At 39.7% G+C, this 17658-nt stretch overlaps 1 protein-coding gene across 4 annotated transcripts in view; it reads left to right on the forward strand.

Annotated features, from left to right (window-relative positions):
- Positions 1-17658, forward strand: part of Acaca (acetyl-CoA carboxylase alpha) — a 334197-nt gene that overhangs the window by 188736 nt on the left and 127803 nt on the right. For all 4 annotated transcript variants that reach the window (XM_045158041.1, XM_045158040.1, XM_004664543.3 and 1 more), the window contains 5 exons: positions 1344-1487; positions 2287-2383; positions 5394-5501; positions 9835-9891; positions 10189-10233. In XM_045158041.1, the coding sequence (XP_045013976.1) occupies positions 1344-1487; positions 2287-2383; positions 5394-5501; positions 9835-9891; positions 10189-10233 (451 nt within the window). The remainder of the gene's footprint in view (positions 1-1343; positions 1488-2286; positions 2384-5393; positions 5502-9834; positions 9892-10188; positions 10234-17658) is intronic.

The raw sequence follows: 17658 nt of genomic DNA on the forward strand, positions 1-17658 counted from the left end.
ATCCTTAGCTTGGTCCTTCCTTACAGGCTGTCCTGACTGGGCATTCATAAATTCCTTACAATATTGTTTATTAGTACATTCTGCTAAGCTGCACCAAGGATTATTTGGATTTATTATGGTTTTTACATTGAATAAATCTGTTCAATTCTCTTCAAGAAACTCCATTTAGAAACTACTTGTCATGCTTACACATACTTTGAGACCAATGCTCTGCCCTTTTGTATCTTGCTAGAAATTAATAAGTGCTTTCAATGGAGATATTTTTGTTCTGGTATAGAAATGTTTAAATAGGAAAAGGAAATGTTACAACTTGGGTTTGAAAACTCTCTTTCAAAGAGGGAGAACTATAATCTTAATAAATATCCCTATCACCCATTAAAGGAAAAAAGTAAATACCTCAGTAAAGTTCCTTTTGAGGACTGGGACTTGTTTCTATTCCATAAATAACTCTTTTATCATAATTTACTAAACCATTCTCTGCCTTCTAATTAGAATTAATATTATATATACACACATATAAATATATCTGTGAATACTTATTATAATTCCTTTAAAAAACCTTAAATCTTGGCATTTGGCTTGCTTACTTTAAAGGAGGGCATGTTTGGGGGATGGGGAAGACGCAGGATGGTTTTTAACCCTCTATGTGTGCTATTCATCTGATATAGTAGCATTGTGTTAAAACTGTTGTGAAAAAGCTGAGTGTGTGGTGGTGCATGCCTTTAATCCCAGCACTCAGGACGCTGAGATAGGAGGGTCACTGTGACTTTGAGGCTAGCCTGAGATTACATAGTGAATCCCAGATGAGCTTGGGCTAGAGCGAGACCCTACCTTGAGAGAAGAATAAAAAACAACCAAACAAAAAAAAAAACTAAAACAACTGCTATGAAATTACTGATAAGTCTTTAGGTCTCTATTTGAAGAAATTTTGGAGTGATGAAAATATAGTTCATGTAATGGAAAAAAAAAATAGCCAGGCATGGTGGCACATGTCTTTAATCCCAGCACTTGGGAGGCAGAGGTTGTAGGATCCTCATGAGTTTAAGGCCACCCTGAGACTACATAGTGAATTCCAGGTCAGCCTGGGCTAGAGCAAGACTCTACCTTGAAAAACAAACAAAAAAAACAACAAAAAGAAAGAAAATATAGTTCATGTGAGAAAATTCAAATAAACAATGAATCTCGCCAAGGCACCCTAATACATAGTGGGTAAAAATCAAATCTGCTCTGCAACCTGATCCTACATCAGAGTCTCTGTCTAGCTTTTTTCCCCTATTATTAATCCCCCAATCTTTGTAAGCCTACCCTTCTCATCTAATAAACTTGATTGAATTACCATTTAGAATGTCCTTCGCCTCCAACCTCAACCACTATGGCATGACTCATGTAGCTAGTGTCAGTGATGTGCTTTTGGACAACTCCTTCACTCCACCATGCCAGAGGATGGGCGGGATGGTCTCTTTTCGGACTTTTGAAGATTTTGTCAGGTAAGACATTATGACACTATGTCTGCACAAGGGTTACATGGAGTCTCACATTTTTGAAAAATAAAAGTCCACAGAATGTCAGTGCAGCTAAGGAGGTATAGCTTTTTGTGTGCTCAGAAAGAAATATATGTCTTTCCATTTCCAGCCTCATTCAGACTCTCTGAGCCTATGCTTGTAGTATGAACCTGGCCAGAAAGAAAGAAATGGAAGAAAGAAAGAGAAAGAAGAAGAGAGGGAGGAAGGAAGAGAAAGAAAGGAGGGAAAAAGAGCAAACAAACAAAAACCATCTTTTTCTTGGAGCTAACAGAAGAAGCTGTCTGCTCTGTGATGAGTGAAATGTCAGGAGAAATTAAACACAACACTACAGTGAGCCCCACTAGAGACGATACATCTTTTGATTAAATGCATTCAGCATCTATCTCTTGATGTATACTGATGCATTACCCTAGGGGGAGGGGTAATTACATTGGTGTGTCACAACTCCAATCCAGGCTCCTTCTGTTACTTTAAGACCGATGATGACAGCAATATTCATATCTTACATATGAAAAGAAAACAAAAAAGCATTATATCATTCTTTCCTAAAAAGTGGACATACATATAACTTTAAAACAATCCACTCTCCTAATTTCTGCCACTTGATAAAATTTTGCACATCAACTTTAGCCACTGGCTGACAGTTGAGTGCAGGGTAGGATGAATTCTTTGAGACTGAACTGCTATGGCAGCGTTTGTTTTGTGCCCCTTAGGTTTCTGCTAGTTAGGTTTTCATTGTGGGTGTTTCTCTGGTATTTTTCAGGATCTTTGATGAAGTGATGGGCTGCTTCTCTGACTCCCCACCCCAAAGCCCCACATTCCCAGAGTCAGGTCATACATCTCTCTATGATGAAGACAAGGTACAGTGTCCCTTTTAGAAGGCATCTTTGTTCCTTGACTTGTGACTCAGACTGTATACTATCTTTCTGACATTGGAAGATTATTGAGAAGAATTCAACTTTTTGTCCTACTCTTACACACACACACACACACACACACTCTCTCTCTCTCTCTCTCTCTATATATATATATATATATATATATATATACACACACACATACACATACACATACATACTTGTTTACTTGTTTGTTTTCCTTTGTCTTTTATTTATTTTATTTATTTATATGAGAGCTCCGGGGGGGGGGGGAGAGAAAGAGAGAATGGGCGCGCCAGGGCTTCCAGCCACTGCAAATGAACTCCAGACACACAAGCACTGTGCATCTGGCTTGCATGGGTCCTGGAGAATTGAACCTGGATCCTTTGGCTTCACAGGCAAGTGCTTAACCTCTAAGCCATCTCTCCAGCCCTTGTTTTGTTTTTTTGACATAGAGCTCAGGCTGACCTGGAATTCACTTATGTAGTCTCAGGGTGGCCTTGAACTCACAGCAATCCTCCTACCTCTGCCTCCTGGCTACTCTCTATTATTTAATGTTGTGTCTTTTATTGCAGAGGGGACTTTTTTTTTTTACTACAATTTTCAAAATATTATTTATTCATTTGCAGTAGAGAGACAGATACCTATGTGCCTCTTGCTGCTGCTGCAGATGAACTTCAGACACACGTGCCACTTTGTGCATCTGGCCTAAAATGGGTACTAGGAAATTGAGCCCAGGCCAATAGGCTTTTCAAGCAAACACATTTAACCACTGAGCAATCTCCCTGGTCTAGCCCCCTCCCTCCAATTTTCATTTATTTCCAAGGCGCAAGAGAGGGGGTAAAAGAGGGAGAGAGAATGGGTGCATCAGGGTCTCTTGCTACTGCAAGCAAACTTCAGACACATGTGCCACTTTGTGTATCTGGTTTTACATGTGTAATGAGGAATTGAACCATGACCATCAGGCTTTGCAGGCAAGCACCTTAACCACTAAGCCATCTATCCAGTCTCCCTGCCCCTACATACAACTTTTATTTTCCAAATTTTTATTAACAACTTCCATGATTATAAAAAATACCCCTTGGTAATACCCTCCCTCCCCCCACTTTCCCCTTTGAAACTCCATTCTCCATCATAACCCTTCCCCATCTTAATCAGTTCCTCTTTTAATTTTGATGTCATGATATTTTCCTCCTCTTATGATGGTCTTGTTCAGGTAGTGTCAGGCAGTATAAGGCCATGGATATCCAGGCTATTTTGTGTCTGGAGGGAGCACGTTGACATACAACTGTTTTTAAGTAGAGTCTCTCTCTAGCCCAGGCTGAACTTGAATTTGTGGCAATACTCCTCCTCCCTCTGCCTCCTGAGTGCTGGGATTAAAGGCATGACCCACCACACCTCGCTGCATGCTTCCTCGAAGTATTTTTAAAAGGCTGAATATAAATTCTGAATTTAAAAATATACTGTATTAGGGCTGGAGAGATGGCTCATTGGTAAAGGTGCTTGCCTGCAAAGCCTAAAAACCCAGGTTTGATTCCCCAATACCCACGTAAAGCCAGATGCACAAGGTGGTGCATGCATCTGGAGTTTGTTTAAAGTGTATGGAGGCCCTATCACACCCATTCTCTCTCCCTCCCTCCCTCCCTCCCTCTCCCTCCCTCTCCCCCTCTCCCTCCCTCCCCCTCCCTCCCTCCCTCCCTCCGCTCTATCTTTCCCTGCTGGCAAATAAATAATTTTAAAAACATTCTATAATCCATAATGGAGAATGGGCCCATATATGTCCATTTCAATTGTCTCTAGGTTCCTGAATACTATTGTAAAGGTTTGAGATTTTCAGTGCTATATAAGGTATTTGCTGTGCAAGTCCCACACTCAAGCTAGATGTGAAGGTCCCCATTTATGAGCCCAATGTGGGGTCAGGTCTCAGCTTCAGTTACTGGAATTCTTACTCAGTGATGACTTGTATCTTCTCATAGCGAACCTATTATAGTCCTCAGGAAATGGACTTGGACTGCAGGAAAAAAAAATAGGTATTTTATTTTAAAAAGTTGTGCTTTTATGAAATCCTTTAATTTTTCAGTAAACAAACTGACTTGTTTTTTCCCTATACTATTATTTTCCCATGGTTTGATACTATCCTTGTTTTATAACCTATAAGTGAATATGTCATTTCTTTTACTCATTTCTCTTCACAGAATGTGAAGAAATGTGGCAAATAAACAAAATTGCTCTATCCCCATTTTGCCAATGAGAAATTTGAGGCATACTAACTTTGCCATGCTAGGGTTTGAAGCCACCTCTAGGTGCTACCTCTGCTGCTTTCTTTCTTTCTTTCTTTTTTTTTTAAAATTTTTTTTCTGTTTTACTTATTTATCTGAGAGGGTCAGACAGAGAGAGAATGAGGCTGGGGGGGGGGGGAGGGAGGGAGAGAATGGGCATGCCAGGGCATCCAGGCACTGCAAACGAACTCCAGATGCATGTGCCCCCTTGTGCATCTGCCTAACATGGGTACTGGGGAATCGAGCCTCGAACCGTGGTCCTTAGGCTTCTCAGGCAAGCGCTTAACTGCTAAGCCATCTCTCCAGCCCCTCTGCTGCTTTCATGTGCATTATTTAATCTCTGCTGTGACTGTTGACCAGTAATTTTTTTGGTTTACTAATTCCAACAGATTGGCAAACCAAAACATTCTGTGAGCATATACCTCTTTTTCAGTTGTTTTACTGCACACCATAACTGCTCCCTACTTTTGTGGTAGCCAGCCTCATAATTTCTTTCTTTCTTTTCTTTTCTTTCCTTTTTTTTTTTTTTTTTTTTTTAATTTTTCAATGTAGGGTCTCAGTCTAGCCCAGGCAGACCTGGAATTCACTATGGAGTTTCAGGGTGGCTTGAACTCACGGCAATCTTCCTACCTCTGCCTCCCGAGTGCTGGGATTAAAGGCATGCACCACCACGCTGGCTCATAATTTCTTTAATGTGTGTTCTTGGGTTGCAGATCCCCAGGGATGAACCAATTCATATTCTGAATGTGGCTATCAAGACTGACTGTGATATTGAGGATGATGGACTGGCAGCTATGTTCAGAGAGTTTACCCAGCAAAATGTGAGTTTTCCATTGGGTGGAAGCTACTGGTTGTATCATAACTATCCTTTATTAGTTGCTACCTGGGGAGCTTATCACTGGTCATGACTGTCTTATAACTATGGCTAATTTTGCATGTGAGATTAAATTCCTGTCTCTTCAGTTAAAACTTGTTCAGCATACTTTTTAAAGCAATAGCTGTACTGTTTATTTATAAAGAACTTCTGTCTAAAGTTTTTTGTGTTCTTCCATAATCCCATGAGTTTACATAAATCAGGAATTATCTGGTTGTACATGATGGGTGGGGGGTTGGAGGAATCAAGCTTTGAGGGATTAAATGGAAGACAGGTGATAGAGCAAAGGCCTTGATACCAGCCCTAGGGGCACACAGATTTAAAAGGTTTGGAAAACAATATATCATTAGCCTCCAGAATACTTAGTATCTAATGAAGGGGATTAGATAGGCATGCTTCAAACAATTACAGTATTTGATGATGGTATGGGTATGGGATGGGGAGTATCCACATACGTGGCAGATACTCTACTACTAACTTGTTCTCCCATTGCCCTGTAGTTACTTCTTCCATTGATATATGATAGATGTCAAAATGCCTTCTTAAATTGCCTCTAATGGTCATACCCATCTGTTCTCTCTTTCTTTTTTTTTTAAGGTATTGTCTTGTTCTAGCCCAGGATAACCTACAATTCACTATATAGTCTCAGGGTGTTCTTGAACTCACAGTAATCCTCTTACCTTTGCCTCCCCAGTGCTGGAATAAAGGTGTGAACCACCACACCTGGCTCATGTTCTCTTTGAATAGATAGCACTGCGCCCATAGTATTGGTTACATAGAGCAAACTCAATTCAGCAATATAATCTATTAGTGCCATTGGCATTCAAATCATGTAATGCTAATGATAGATATGTAGGGGAAAATATCAATAAAGTGTTTAACATGGTTTAGCATTTACTCTATGATGCTCTCACAGCAGCTAAACTGATAGTGGCTTGGCAGTGCCCAACATGAGGTAGATGTACTTCCAGAGATGTAAAACAAGGGAGTTTGCTTGGTACCTTTTTTTTAGTTTATTTTTTCCCCCCTTCAGTTTTTTGAGGTAGGGTTTCACTCTAGCCCTGGCTGACCAGGAATTTACTGTGTGGTCTCAGGGTGGCCTTGAACTCACAACCATCCTCCTACCTCTGCCTTCTGAGTGCTGGGATTAAAGGCATGTGCCACCACCTTCCCTTCTTGCCCTTGGCTAAAAATATTAACCCAAGGCCAGTGACCAAGGTAACGTCACTAGAATAATGCTAATGTTGTACATGGAGGCTGCTGCTGCTGCTGTTGCAGCTTTGTAGTGAAAGTTTTAAGATAACAGCTGATTATTATTTAATTGCTCTAACCAAAAAAAATTGTTTTAATTTGGCCACAACTTTAGGCTTTTTATTAACCCATGCCCTAAGTACTGGCTATCATCACGGTGATTTAAAGAGGTTACTTCTTCGTTTTCACAAGTTGAGGCACAGGGAAATCTGTTGCCTTTGCCTAAGGCATTTGGAAAGGTCAGTGGAGAATGTGCTGACACTCAGCTCGAGAAGCCATTGACTGCATTCGTTGTTATGTTTATCTAGGAATATGTGGTATTTTCATCTCCTGATTTTGAAAATATATATAAGAAGAAAGTAGGGAAAGCAGCTTTTAAAAAGAAGCTGACGTGATGACTAGTTTTGTTTTTTACTTCCTGATCTTGCTTCTAGGAGTTTAGAAGTTCTTTTTTTAAAGCACACATTAAACTATCAAATAGGTTGATCCAAATTGTACAAATAATCTTCTAGTCCCAGCATGTCTTTTTTTCTCTCATAGAAATTAGGATCATATATTTGTAAATGACTTGTGGAGGAGATTGAAGCAGTCAGTGTAAATGGAGTTTCTCCAGGTGCTGACGCCTAATCGCTGGGTAATAGCTATGGACTTGCTGTGAGACCCACATTATTACAATGTAATCAGAATCCTGTTGCTCTGCTGTTATTGTCAGCCACTTGTGGAATTTTAAAAGCAATAACAATTTTGATTTTAAATCATGGCATTATTAAAGTTATTTTCTTCCCTTGCCAGAACATAGCTATTGATGCTTGTCTTTGAAGGACTTGGCTGTAGTGGAATTCTTTGTTGCTGCCAGAAGTGTTTCTGTTGCTGGGCATACTGAGAGACTACACATCACTTGCTTTCTTTTAATACCTTTAAAAAATATATGATGATAGTATGGGCAATCTTAAATGTAGTATATGTTTTCAGTTAGTTTTTGCTTATGCTGTCAATAAAATCAGTGTTATTACTCAGCAACATTATAGCAGAAACTGAGAACTAGGGGAAAATGTCCCAGAAACATGCTTCTCTATAAGGGAAAATCCCATGTAGTACCTTGAAAATTAAGAATTGGCTTATGGGGCTGGGTGTGGTGGTGCAGACCTTTAATCCCAGAACTTGAGAGGCAGAGGTAGGTGGATCGCCGAGAGTTCAAGACCACCCTGAGACTGCATAGTGAATTCCAGGTCAGTCTGAGCTAGGTTGAGACCCTACCTTGAAAAGCAGAAAAAGAAAAAAACAAGAATTGGCTTATGGGTTAGAGAGTTGCCTTAACAGTTAAGACACTTGCCTGTTAAGCCTAAGAAACCAAGTTCGACTCCCTAGAACCCATGTAAACCAGATGCACAAGGTAACACATGCATCTGGAAGTTTGTTTGCAGTGGCTAGAGGCCTTAGAATGCCCATTCTCTCTCCCTCTCCCTCCCTCCCTCCCTCCCTCCCTCCCTCCCTCCCTCCCTCCCTCCCTCCCTCCCTCCCTCCCTCCCCCCTTCCTTCCTCTCTCCCCCCTTCTCTCTGTGCTTCACACACACACAATACATACACACTCACAAATAATAAATAAATAAAAAGAATTAGCTTATGAATGTATTTCTCAGTTCAATTGATCACAAATGTGTGCACTATTTATAGTCTTTGAAGTCATTCAACTGATAGGATTGCATTATTGCTTTTTGCCACACGTGGTAAGACCCTTTATCAGGGAGCTTTAAAAACACTTAATTCTTACTGTTTCTTCACTTTTGAGGTAAATGAACACTACAGAAGAGAGGAAGATTTAGGCCCAGGGATCTAAAACTCATAAACAGTCTTGAAGCTACTGGTCTCTGTTTGTTGACTTCTGATATACTGTTTGTCTATACCAAGCTATGAACGAGCCTCAAACTTAAAAGCCTATTAAATACTGTTTTTAAACACCTGTCCTCCTTCCCCCTTTTTTTGGGCTGTATCCTCATATTCACAATCCTCCTTCCTCAGTCTCCAGAGTGCTGGGATTACAGGCATGCATCACCATGCCTGGCTGCTTTTGGAAGTTCTTAAAGGGAATCATTTTAAAACGACCTTCAGGGCTGGAGAGATGGCTTAGCGATGAAGTGCTTACCTGTGACGCCTAAGGACCCCAGTTTGAGGCTCGATTCCCCAGGACCCATGTTAGCCAGAATCACAAGGGGGCACCTGCATCTGTCGTTCATTTGCAGGGGCTGGAGACCCTAGTACACCCATTCTATCTCTCTGCCTCTTTCCATCTCTGTCGCTTTCAAATAAATAAAAATAGATTAAAAAAAGTAAAGACCTTCATGTAAGTAAGGGGGTATTGGTTTAGAAGAATGGAAAGAATGTAGGATCTGTCAGGTTGACTTGTAGGAATGTAATATCTAGTGGTAGGTAATGTCTATCTAAACAATAGTCTTGGGCCTACCTTTTCTGTTTTTGAGAAAGTTCTGTATTTTTCTGTACCTGATTTCATCTTTGTCAGTATTAATTTTCACTTTTTTTTTTTTTTTTTTTTTGGTTTTTTGAGGTAGGGTCTCACTCTGGCTCAGGCTGACCTGGAATTCACTATGTAGTCTCAGGGTGGCCTTGAACTCTTGGCGATCTTCCTACCTCTGCCTCCCGAGTGCTGGGATTAAAGGCGTGCGCCACCACACCCGGCACAATTTTCACATTTGAATCCATGCCCAATAGTGTAATTTTTATTAGCATAAATTATGGTAAGTTTTACCTTGATGTGAATCTATTTGCGAGAACTTAGTTTCATATGAACCGTTTTCAAAGCCTTCAGTTTTGTTTCAATTTTGCCAAGATCAATGTAAAACTTACTCCTTAAGATGTAGTCCCAGAAGCCATGTTGAAATTTCTAAGTTTGAAGCTTCTAAGCTAAGATTTAAAAGGAGGCTTATTCCATCCATAGTATTCTGAGGACTGAGCAGGAAGATTTTTTTTGGCTGGAGATGTCACCTATTTTCTATTGATATGTTTATTCACAGAAAGCTACCCTGGTTGAGCATGGGATCCGGCGTCTTACATTCCTGGTTGCACAAAAGGTATTGGCATATGAATTGTATGTCTCATGTTTTTATGCTGCTGTCATAATTTTTAAAAATAAAAAATAGTGCTGTAAAATATGTCATATATATAAAAAATTTATTCATAAAACAACTGTTTTTCAATCAATTTAACTTTTTAAAGAAAAGCATTAGATAATATTTGGAATGGTAGAAAAGTCTTTCTAAACTCACCACTATATTACTCAATTTGTTTTTAACGTTATTACTAATTGTCAGTTTCTACTGTTTTTTTTTTCCTCCTTTTTTCTTTTTTGTCTTATTCTTATTTGAAAGGATTTCAGAAAGCAGGTCAACTGTGAGGTGGATCAAAGATTTCATGTAAGTAGAAAGAACAACTTTGAAAGATAACTTACTGTTTTATCTATTTGCCACTGATTATTTCAACAAAATCTGTCTGAGTTACTTAGAAGGGCTAAATTCACATTTTGTACCTCTTTTAGAAAGTGATATAATGAGTATTTTTCTATCAGGTCTTGTAGAGAAAGTGTTTTGTTTTTCAAAAAAGAAAATAAATTTAGGGCTGGAGAGATGGCTTAGCAGTTAAGCGCTTGCCTGCGAAGCCTAAGGACCCGGTTCAAGGCTCGGTTCCCCAGGTCCCACGTTAGCTTGATGCAGAAGGGGGTGCACGCATCTGGAGTTCGTTTGCAGAGGCTGGAAGCCCTGGCGTGCCCATTCTCTCTCTCTACCTGTCTTTCTCCCTGTGTCTATCACTCTCAAATAAATAAATAAATAAATTTAAAAAAAAAATAAAAATAAATTTAGCTGGTTGTGGTGGCACACGCCTTTAATCCCAGCACTCGGGAGGCAGAAGTAGGAGGATCACCATGAATTTGAGGCCACCCTGAGACTACAGAGTGAATTCCAGGTCAGCCTAGGCTAGCGCAAGACCTTACCTTGAAAAACCAAAAAGAAAAAAGAAAAAAAGAAAAGATATTTTGTATTATGTTATTTGAAAAAGAGAGAATGGGCACACCAGGACCTCCAGCCACTACAAACAAACTCCAGATGCATCTGGCTTACATAGGTACTGGGGAATTAAACCTGGGGTCTTAGGCTTCACAGGCAAGCACCTTACCCACTAAGCCATCTCTCCAGACCCTCTTCTTTTCTCCCCCCCTCTCTCTCTGTCTTTAACTATCATGAATCCTCAGTGTATCTCTCTGGGAGAAAGTTAAGAATGAGCACATGCATTGATTCAGATAAATACAATAGAAATAGAAGCTAGCCAATAATGTCTCCTGTGCACGTGTGTCAATAATCAAGTACTTCCAGTTGTACTATGAGATCTTGGCTTCTACTTAACATGGTTACAAGTTCTATCATGAAGAAATCTCAGTGTCTTCATACCAGTGATTTATTATTTAAATGCCTTAATAGAGCCCAAGTAGCTTGTTTAATTTATAAAAGTAGGAATGAATTAAAAAAAAACATTCTATTTGCTATCCCATTTAGCTGAATTAAATGTTAATGTTGTCAGATTAAAATATACATATATCAGAAAGTAAGCTAAACTAATTTAATAGTTGGCATCTGAGTAATGGTGTATACTTTTTCATACCCAGTGTGGTGATAGCAGTAAGGCTAGAAACCCTGTTTGCAAGGAAGGATGTCTTAGAATGAATGCCTATAGTCAAAAGTGCTCCATTAAAAATTGCTTGTAACTGGGTTGGTGGTGCGTGCCTTTAATCTCAGTACTCAGGAGGCAGGGTAAGAGGAGCGCTGTGTGTTCAGGACCAGTCTGGGACTACAGAGTGAGTTCCAGGTCCACCTGGGCTAGTGTGAGACCCTACCTCAAAAACAAGACAAACAAAACAAAAAGCAATTTTTTTTCTTCTAACATAGCTAAGATTCCAAGCCATATTAGGAAGTCTTAATTTTCCTGACAAAGTCCAACAAAGGTTTTACTAGTTTTTATTTTTATGGTTTTGGTTATTTATTTTAGCAATTAAGATAATTAATTTGTTATTCATGTAATGAACAGGTAATATTTGGGGTTGTAGCTGGGTGTGGTAGCACACGCCTTTAATTCCAGCACTTGCGAGGCGGAGGTAGGAGGATCTCCATGAGTTTGAGGCCACCCTGAGACTCCCTAGTGAATTCCAAGTCAGCCTGAGCTAGAGTGAGACCCTCCCTCGAAACAAACAAACAAAAAATATCTTGGGTTCTAGAAAGGAGTTTCTAACTCAGGACCCTATGTGTAATTGTTTTGATTATCCTTTTGTTTATTAGGTCTCTAGTACTTGGCATTTTGTTTTCCCTCCTATAGTTTGCCTTTCTGATCCTAGTCTATAGAGAAACAAGAGAGCCTTTCCAGCAAGCTGAAGGGGGAAGGTTTTCTTTAGGAAATGTGGACTACACAACTCCCTTGTGTTATTTCTGTCAGGAAATCAAGCAGAGTGCAGATATATACCAATCAATGGCTTTAGATAGGAAACCAGAGTCAGTGGAGAAGCATGAGGCGCTTAAAGAGAACCCTGGGGCTTTAGGAAGAAAAATCAGGAGCTTAGAGAATAAAATTGATAGTTGGAGATAGAATATGAGAGCCCATGAGTAAACACTGGTTGGTAGATACTATCCGAAAGGCAGGAGCCAGGTCCTGGATTTTGGAAGAGTATTGGGCAAGCCTCTTAAATATTAGTAAGCATTTTCCTATTCCTCACTGACATTAGGGTAATAACATTATGAGGAATAACTGAATTTATAAAATTATTTATTTTTTTGTTTATTTACTTATTTTTTTTTATTTGAGAGTGACAGACAGAGAAAAAGAGGCAGAGAGAGAGAGAATGAGCACACCAGGGCCTCCAGCCACTGCAAACTAACTCCAGATGCATGCTCCACCTCATACACCTGGCATACGTGGGTCCTGGGGAATTGAGTCTTGAACCAGGGTCCTGAGGCTTTCCAGGCAAGCACTTAACAACTAAGCCATCTCTCCAGCCCTATTTTTATTTTTTTTAAATTTTATTTATATTTATTTATTTGAGACAGAGTGATGGATTTGGGGGGGTGGAGTGAGAATTGGCTCACCAGGGCCTCTAGCAAATGAACTCCAGATGCATGTGCTACCATATATATCTGGCTTATGTGGGACCTGGAGAATCAAGCCTGGGCCCTTAGGCTTCTCAGGCAAACCTCTAAGCCATTTCTCCAGCCCTGTAAGTTTTTTTTGTTTTTCCTAATAGGACAGAGTCGTCTTTGTCTGACTAGCACAATAAATGTTTTTCTTTTTAATAATAAGCATAAAAATGTAACCTGGCCACTAAAATGATAAATAAACCAGAATTTTTAGTTATCACTGACTTACTTTATTTATTTATTTATTTATTTATTTATTTATTTATTTATTTATTTATTTATTTGAGGAAAAGAGAGAATGGGCATGCCAGGGCCCCTAGCCACTATAACTGAACTCCAGAACCATGCGCCACCTTGTGCTTCTGGCCTGTGTGGGTCCTGGTGGATCAAACCTGGCTTCACAGGCAAATGCCTTAACCACTAAGCCATCTCTCCAGCCCAGTGATTTTTTAAAATTATTATTAGTTTATATTTGAATCTAACAAAAAATATTTCCAAGCATTCCTGTGTTATTCTGTAATTTGTGTCATGTTCTACAGTATATCTGCTTTAAAATATTTTTTTTAATCCTGCTGTGTATCAAGATTTAGTTTAGCTTTTCTTGTTTTTGTTTGTTTGTTTTTCCAAGATAGGGTCTCACTCTATCCCAGGCTGACCTGGAATTCACTATGTAGTCTTAGGGTAGGTTTTAAACTCATGGTGTTCTTTCTACCTCTGCCTCCCTAGCACTGGGATTAAAGGTGTGGACTACCATGCCACATGCTTGGTTTATTGTGAAGTTCTTATTTATCATCACATTAACTGGGAAGTCAATGAATATGTAAGTGCCTTGATTTGTCATGAGTATGGGAAAGGATGCTCTATGGCAGAGAGAACTTTTTTTTGTTTGTTTTTTGTTTTTGTTTTTCAAGGTAGGATTTTACTCTAGATCAGGCTGACCTGGAATTCACTATGTAGTCTCAGGGTGGCTTAAAACTCATGGTGCTCATTCTATCTCTGCCTCCCAAATGCTGGGATTAAAGGTGTGCGCCACCACCTCCAGCTGGCATAGAGAACTTTAAAGTTTAGTTGTGGGATGTATTTGCTCTAAGGACATAAATGACATATATTGGTGTGCTCATAAGTCAGACTTCTTAATAATGAATGACTGGGGGCCTAGAGAGATGGTTTCATGGTTAAGGCATGTGCCTGCGAAGCCTAAGGGCTCAGGTTTGACTCCCCAGTACCCACGTAAAACCAGTTGCACAAGGTGGCACATGCAGTGGCTAGAGGCCCTGCCATGCCCATTCTCCTCTATCTCTCTGTGTCTAATAAATAAATAATTAATTAATTAAGAAATGTTGCCTGGCACTTGTAGGGGGTAAGAGTAACTATTACTGAATTGCCAGGAAGCCTCGGCAGGAATTACACAAATCCAGGGCTGCTGTTGTGGTGCTGGTCTGAGTTCTGCTGGTGGTTGGTAGCTTGCCGTTCATGAGTGGTTGGTAGCTTGCCGTTCATGAAGGATGATCAGCCTCTGTCATGTCATCTGATATATGTGTGGCCCACAGTTAGTGTAGTGTGAAAAAGAGGAAGCTTTCCAGGAGTGTTAGAGATGAATCCCTTGATCTCTCTGGCTTTTTGGTAATCCACCATGATGTATGCAGCCTCCTCTGTTCTACACTGTGAAATCCCTGTTATTGAACCGAAGAGAATGTGCCCATGAGGGGCCAAGGAGAGGAGGAATGTTGCCAAGTTTTGTTAAGAGTAACATTGGCTGTTGTGGAATGAAACAGGCTGTGCTATTTTAAAGTCATGGATCTTTCAGACTACCTTAGAACCACAAGACAAATGAGGCCCAGATAGGACTGATTCCTAGAGAGCAGGTATTGTGATGTGTTTATTCAGATGCCAGTGATGTTTCTAAGCATTTTCAGCACTTTGCTGTGAAATCACTGTGGTCCCCAGGATGCTGGCCACAGGTATGTCTGCTATTGCCATGGGACGTTTGTTCTGAGTTGTCAATTTGACCAGTGCTAAAGAGGCTGGGTGTGGAGGCTGATTTTGTTTCAATTTAATCTAATGAAGTCCCAGAATGAGACTTTGATAACTGCTAAAAATTAATACTTAAGTAAAAAGTTTACGGAAAAACTAGTCTGTCCTTTTAAGTATATTCCTTGTATTAAAAAAATCAAATAGGGGGTGGAGAGTTGGCTTAGCTGTTAAGGTGTTTGCCTGCAAAGCCAAAGGATCCTGGTTTGATTCTCCAGGACCCACATGAGCCAGATGCACAAGGGGGGTGCATGCATTTGGAGTTTGTTTACAGTGGCTGGAGGCCCAGGTGCGCCCATATTCATTCATTCATTCATTCATTCATTTTTTTTTTCTCTCTCTCTCTCTCTCTCTCACACACACACACACACACTGTCAAATAAGTAAATAAAAATAATCAAAGAAAAGCGTTAATACTTAGAAAGCATAAGAAGAGTTTCCTTGAATCTTACCCTCCCCAACCTAAAAGTCTTTTTAGGTTTTTTGTATGGTGGCAGGGTCTCATTCTAGCTGTTACTAGTCTCAAGCTCAAAGCGGTCCTTTTGCTTCAGCCTCCTGAGTGCTGGGACTATGTGCAATCTTGCCCAGCTTTAGCTTCTTGAATTTTTGTACCTATTTAAGTTGGAGCTAGTTTCACTGACATTTTAGACCTGAAATTCCCAAAAGTATGTCAGAAAATGCTTATTCGAATATATTATGCTTTTTAAAATTTGAATTCTCACTTTTTTTTCGCAAAGTTATTTTTAAAAAATATTTATTTATGAGAGAGAGAATGAATGGGCATGCCAGGGCCTCTAGCCACTGCAAAGGAACTCTAAATGTATGCATATTCCACCTTGTGTGAACGATGCTAAAATGCCTATTAGGACTTCTCCCTTCCCTTTGTCCTATAAACAAAAATATGAGATCCCAAAAACTGTTAGGAAATTCTAAGTCAGTTTTGCATCTGTGAATAAAATGTTTCAGTATTTTTTTCTTTTAAAGGCTTGTGAGATCTAAAAAATTACTGCAAACCTCCTAAGAGATAGTTGTTCACCTGTACTTGTTGTGTGACTACCACTGTAAAATGAAATATGTTACAGTTTTGGGGCCTTAAGTTATGGTTAGCAGTTTGTGTGTATTCCCCTCCCTCTATTCATTCCTTCCTTCCTTCCTTCCTTCCTTCCTTCTTTCCTTCCATTTGTTTGTTTGTTTGTTTGTTTGTTTTTCCAGCTAAGGTTTCACTCTAGCCCAGGCTGGCCTGGAATTAGTCTCAGGGTAGCCTTGAACTCACAGTGTCTTACTAGCTCTGCCTCCTGAGTGCTGGGATTAAACGCGTGTGCCACCATGCCTGGCTTTTTTTTTTTTTAAGGTAGTTCTGTTTGCTAGTGGACTAACTAGCAAGGTTTGGTTAGGGTTTTTGTTTTAATTACAGTCTATATAATTAGTTCTCAGCATGTTGAGGTGAAAGAGAATTGTACCAGCAAGCTCCCAATTTCTTCATCTCATTAGGTTTTTAACACGATTATTAGTATCATAATCAGCTATGATGCTTTCTGTTTCTGGTTTTCCCATTCTCTGATTTGCAGGGTGTCTTGATTGGCTAATTTAAGCAAATTATTTTGATTGTCTTGATGATGGTTGGCTGATTAGAACACAGCAGGGGTATAATTTCATCCTGAGAAATGCTGCATTCTTTTGTTTTTTTTTTTTTTTTGGTACCAGAACACTAAGAAGGTTTTTCTTTGTGTATATTCAATTATGATATTTGCCCATAACACTAGTAGATGCCTGGAAAGCAATTACATTAGTGAAGGAATAGGCCTGAATGCTGCTAGTGGAAACATTGGCAGCATGAAGATGAGGTGAGGTAAAGGAATTTAGGACCAGATTTTTAAAAAATTTCTTCTCTTCTTTTTCCTATGACTTTGTTTTCTTTTTAGTTTTTTTTTTTTTTTTAGTATTTTATGTTTATTTATTTATTTGAGAGAGAAGCAGAGAGATAAGAGAGAGAATGGGTGCACCACGGCCTCTGGCTGCTGCAAACAAACTCCAGAAGCATGCACCACCGTGTCTGTCTGGTTTATGGTGGTCCTGGGGAATCGAACCTACATCTTTTAGCTTGGCAGGCAAGCACCTTAACTGCTAAGCCATGTCTCCAGCTTGATTTTGTTTTTGAGTGTCAAATGGTTGAGTTGCTATAAAAGCCTCCTGATCTCCCAAAGATTGCATGGACAACCCTGCTTTCTCCTATTGACAAAATTTCTTCCTACCTCCATTCTAAATGTATGGTATTGAAGTTTAAGGTTTCAGTGTGTAAAAACTCACTCAAAAGTTAAGGGACAAAGGTTTTCTTGTATCATTTTACAGCATTTCTCTTTTTATATCCCTGTTGAAAGCAGAGGGGTTTTGTTGTTGGTGGTGGGTTTTTTGTTTGTTGGTTGGTTGGTTGGTTGGTTTGAGGTAAGGTCTCCAGCCCAGGCTAACCTAGAATTCACTATGTAGTCTCAGGCTTTCCTTGAACTTACAGCCATCCTGCTACCTCTGCCTCCTTAGGGCAGGATTAAAGACATGCACCACCATGTCCTACTGTTGTTTTGTTTTTAAGTCAGGGTCTTGCAGTGTCTTAGGCTATTCTAGATCTCACTGTGTAGT

Source organism: Jaculus jaculus, chromosome 9, assembly GCF_020740685.1.
Source record: "Jaculus jaculus isolate mJacJac1 chromosome 9, mJacJac1.mat.Y.cur, whole genome shotgun sequence".
Classification (NCBI taxonomy): Eukaryota; Metazoa; Chordata; class Mammalia; order Rodentia; family Dipodidae; genus Jaculus; species Jaculus jaculus.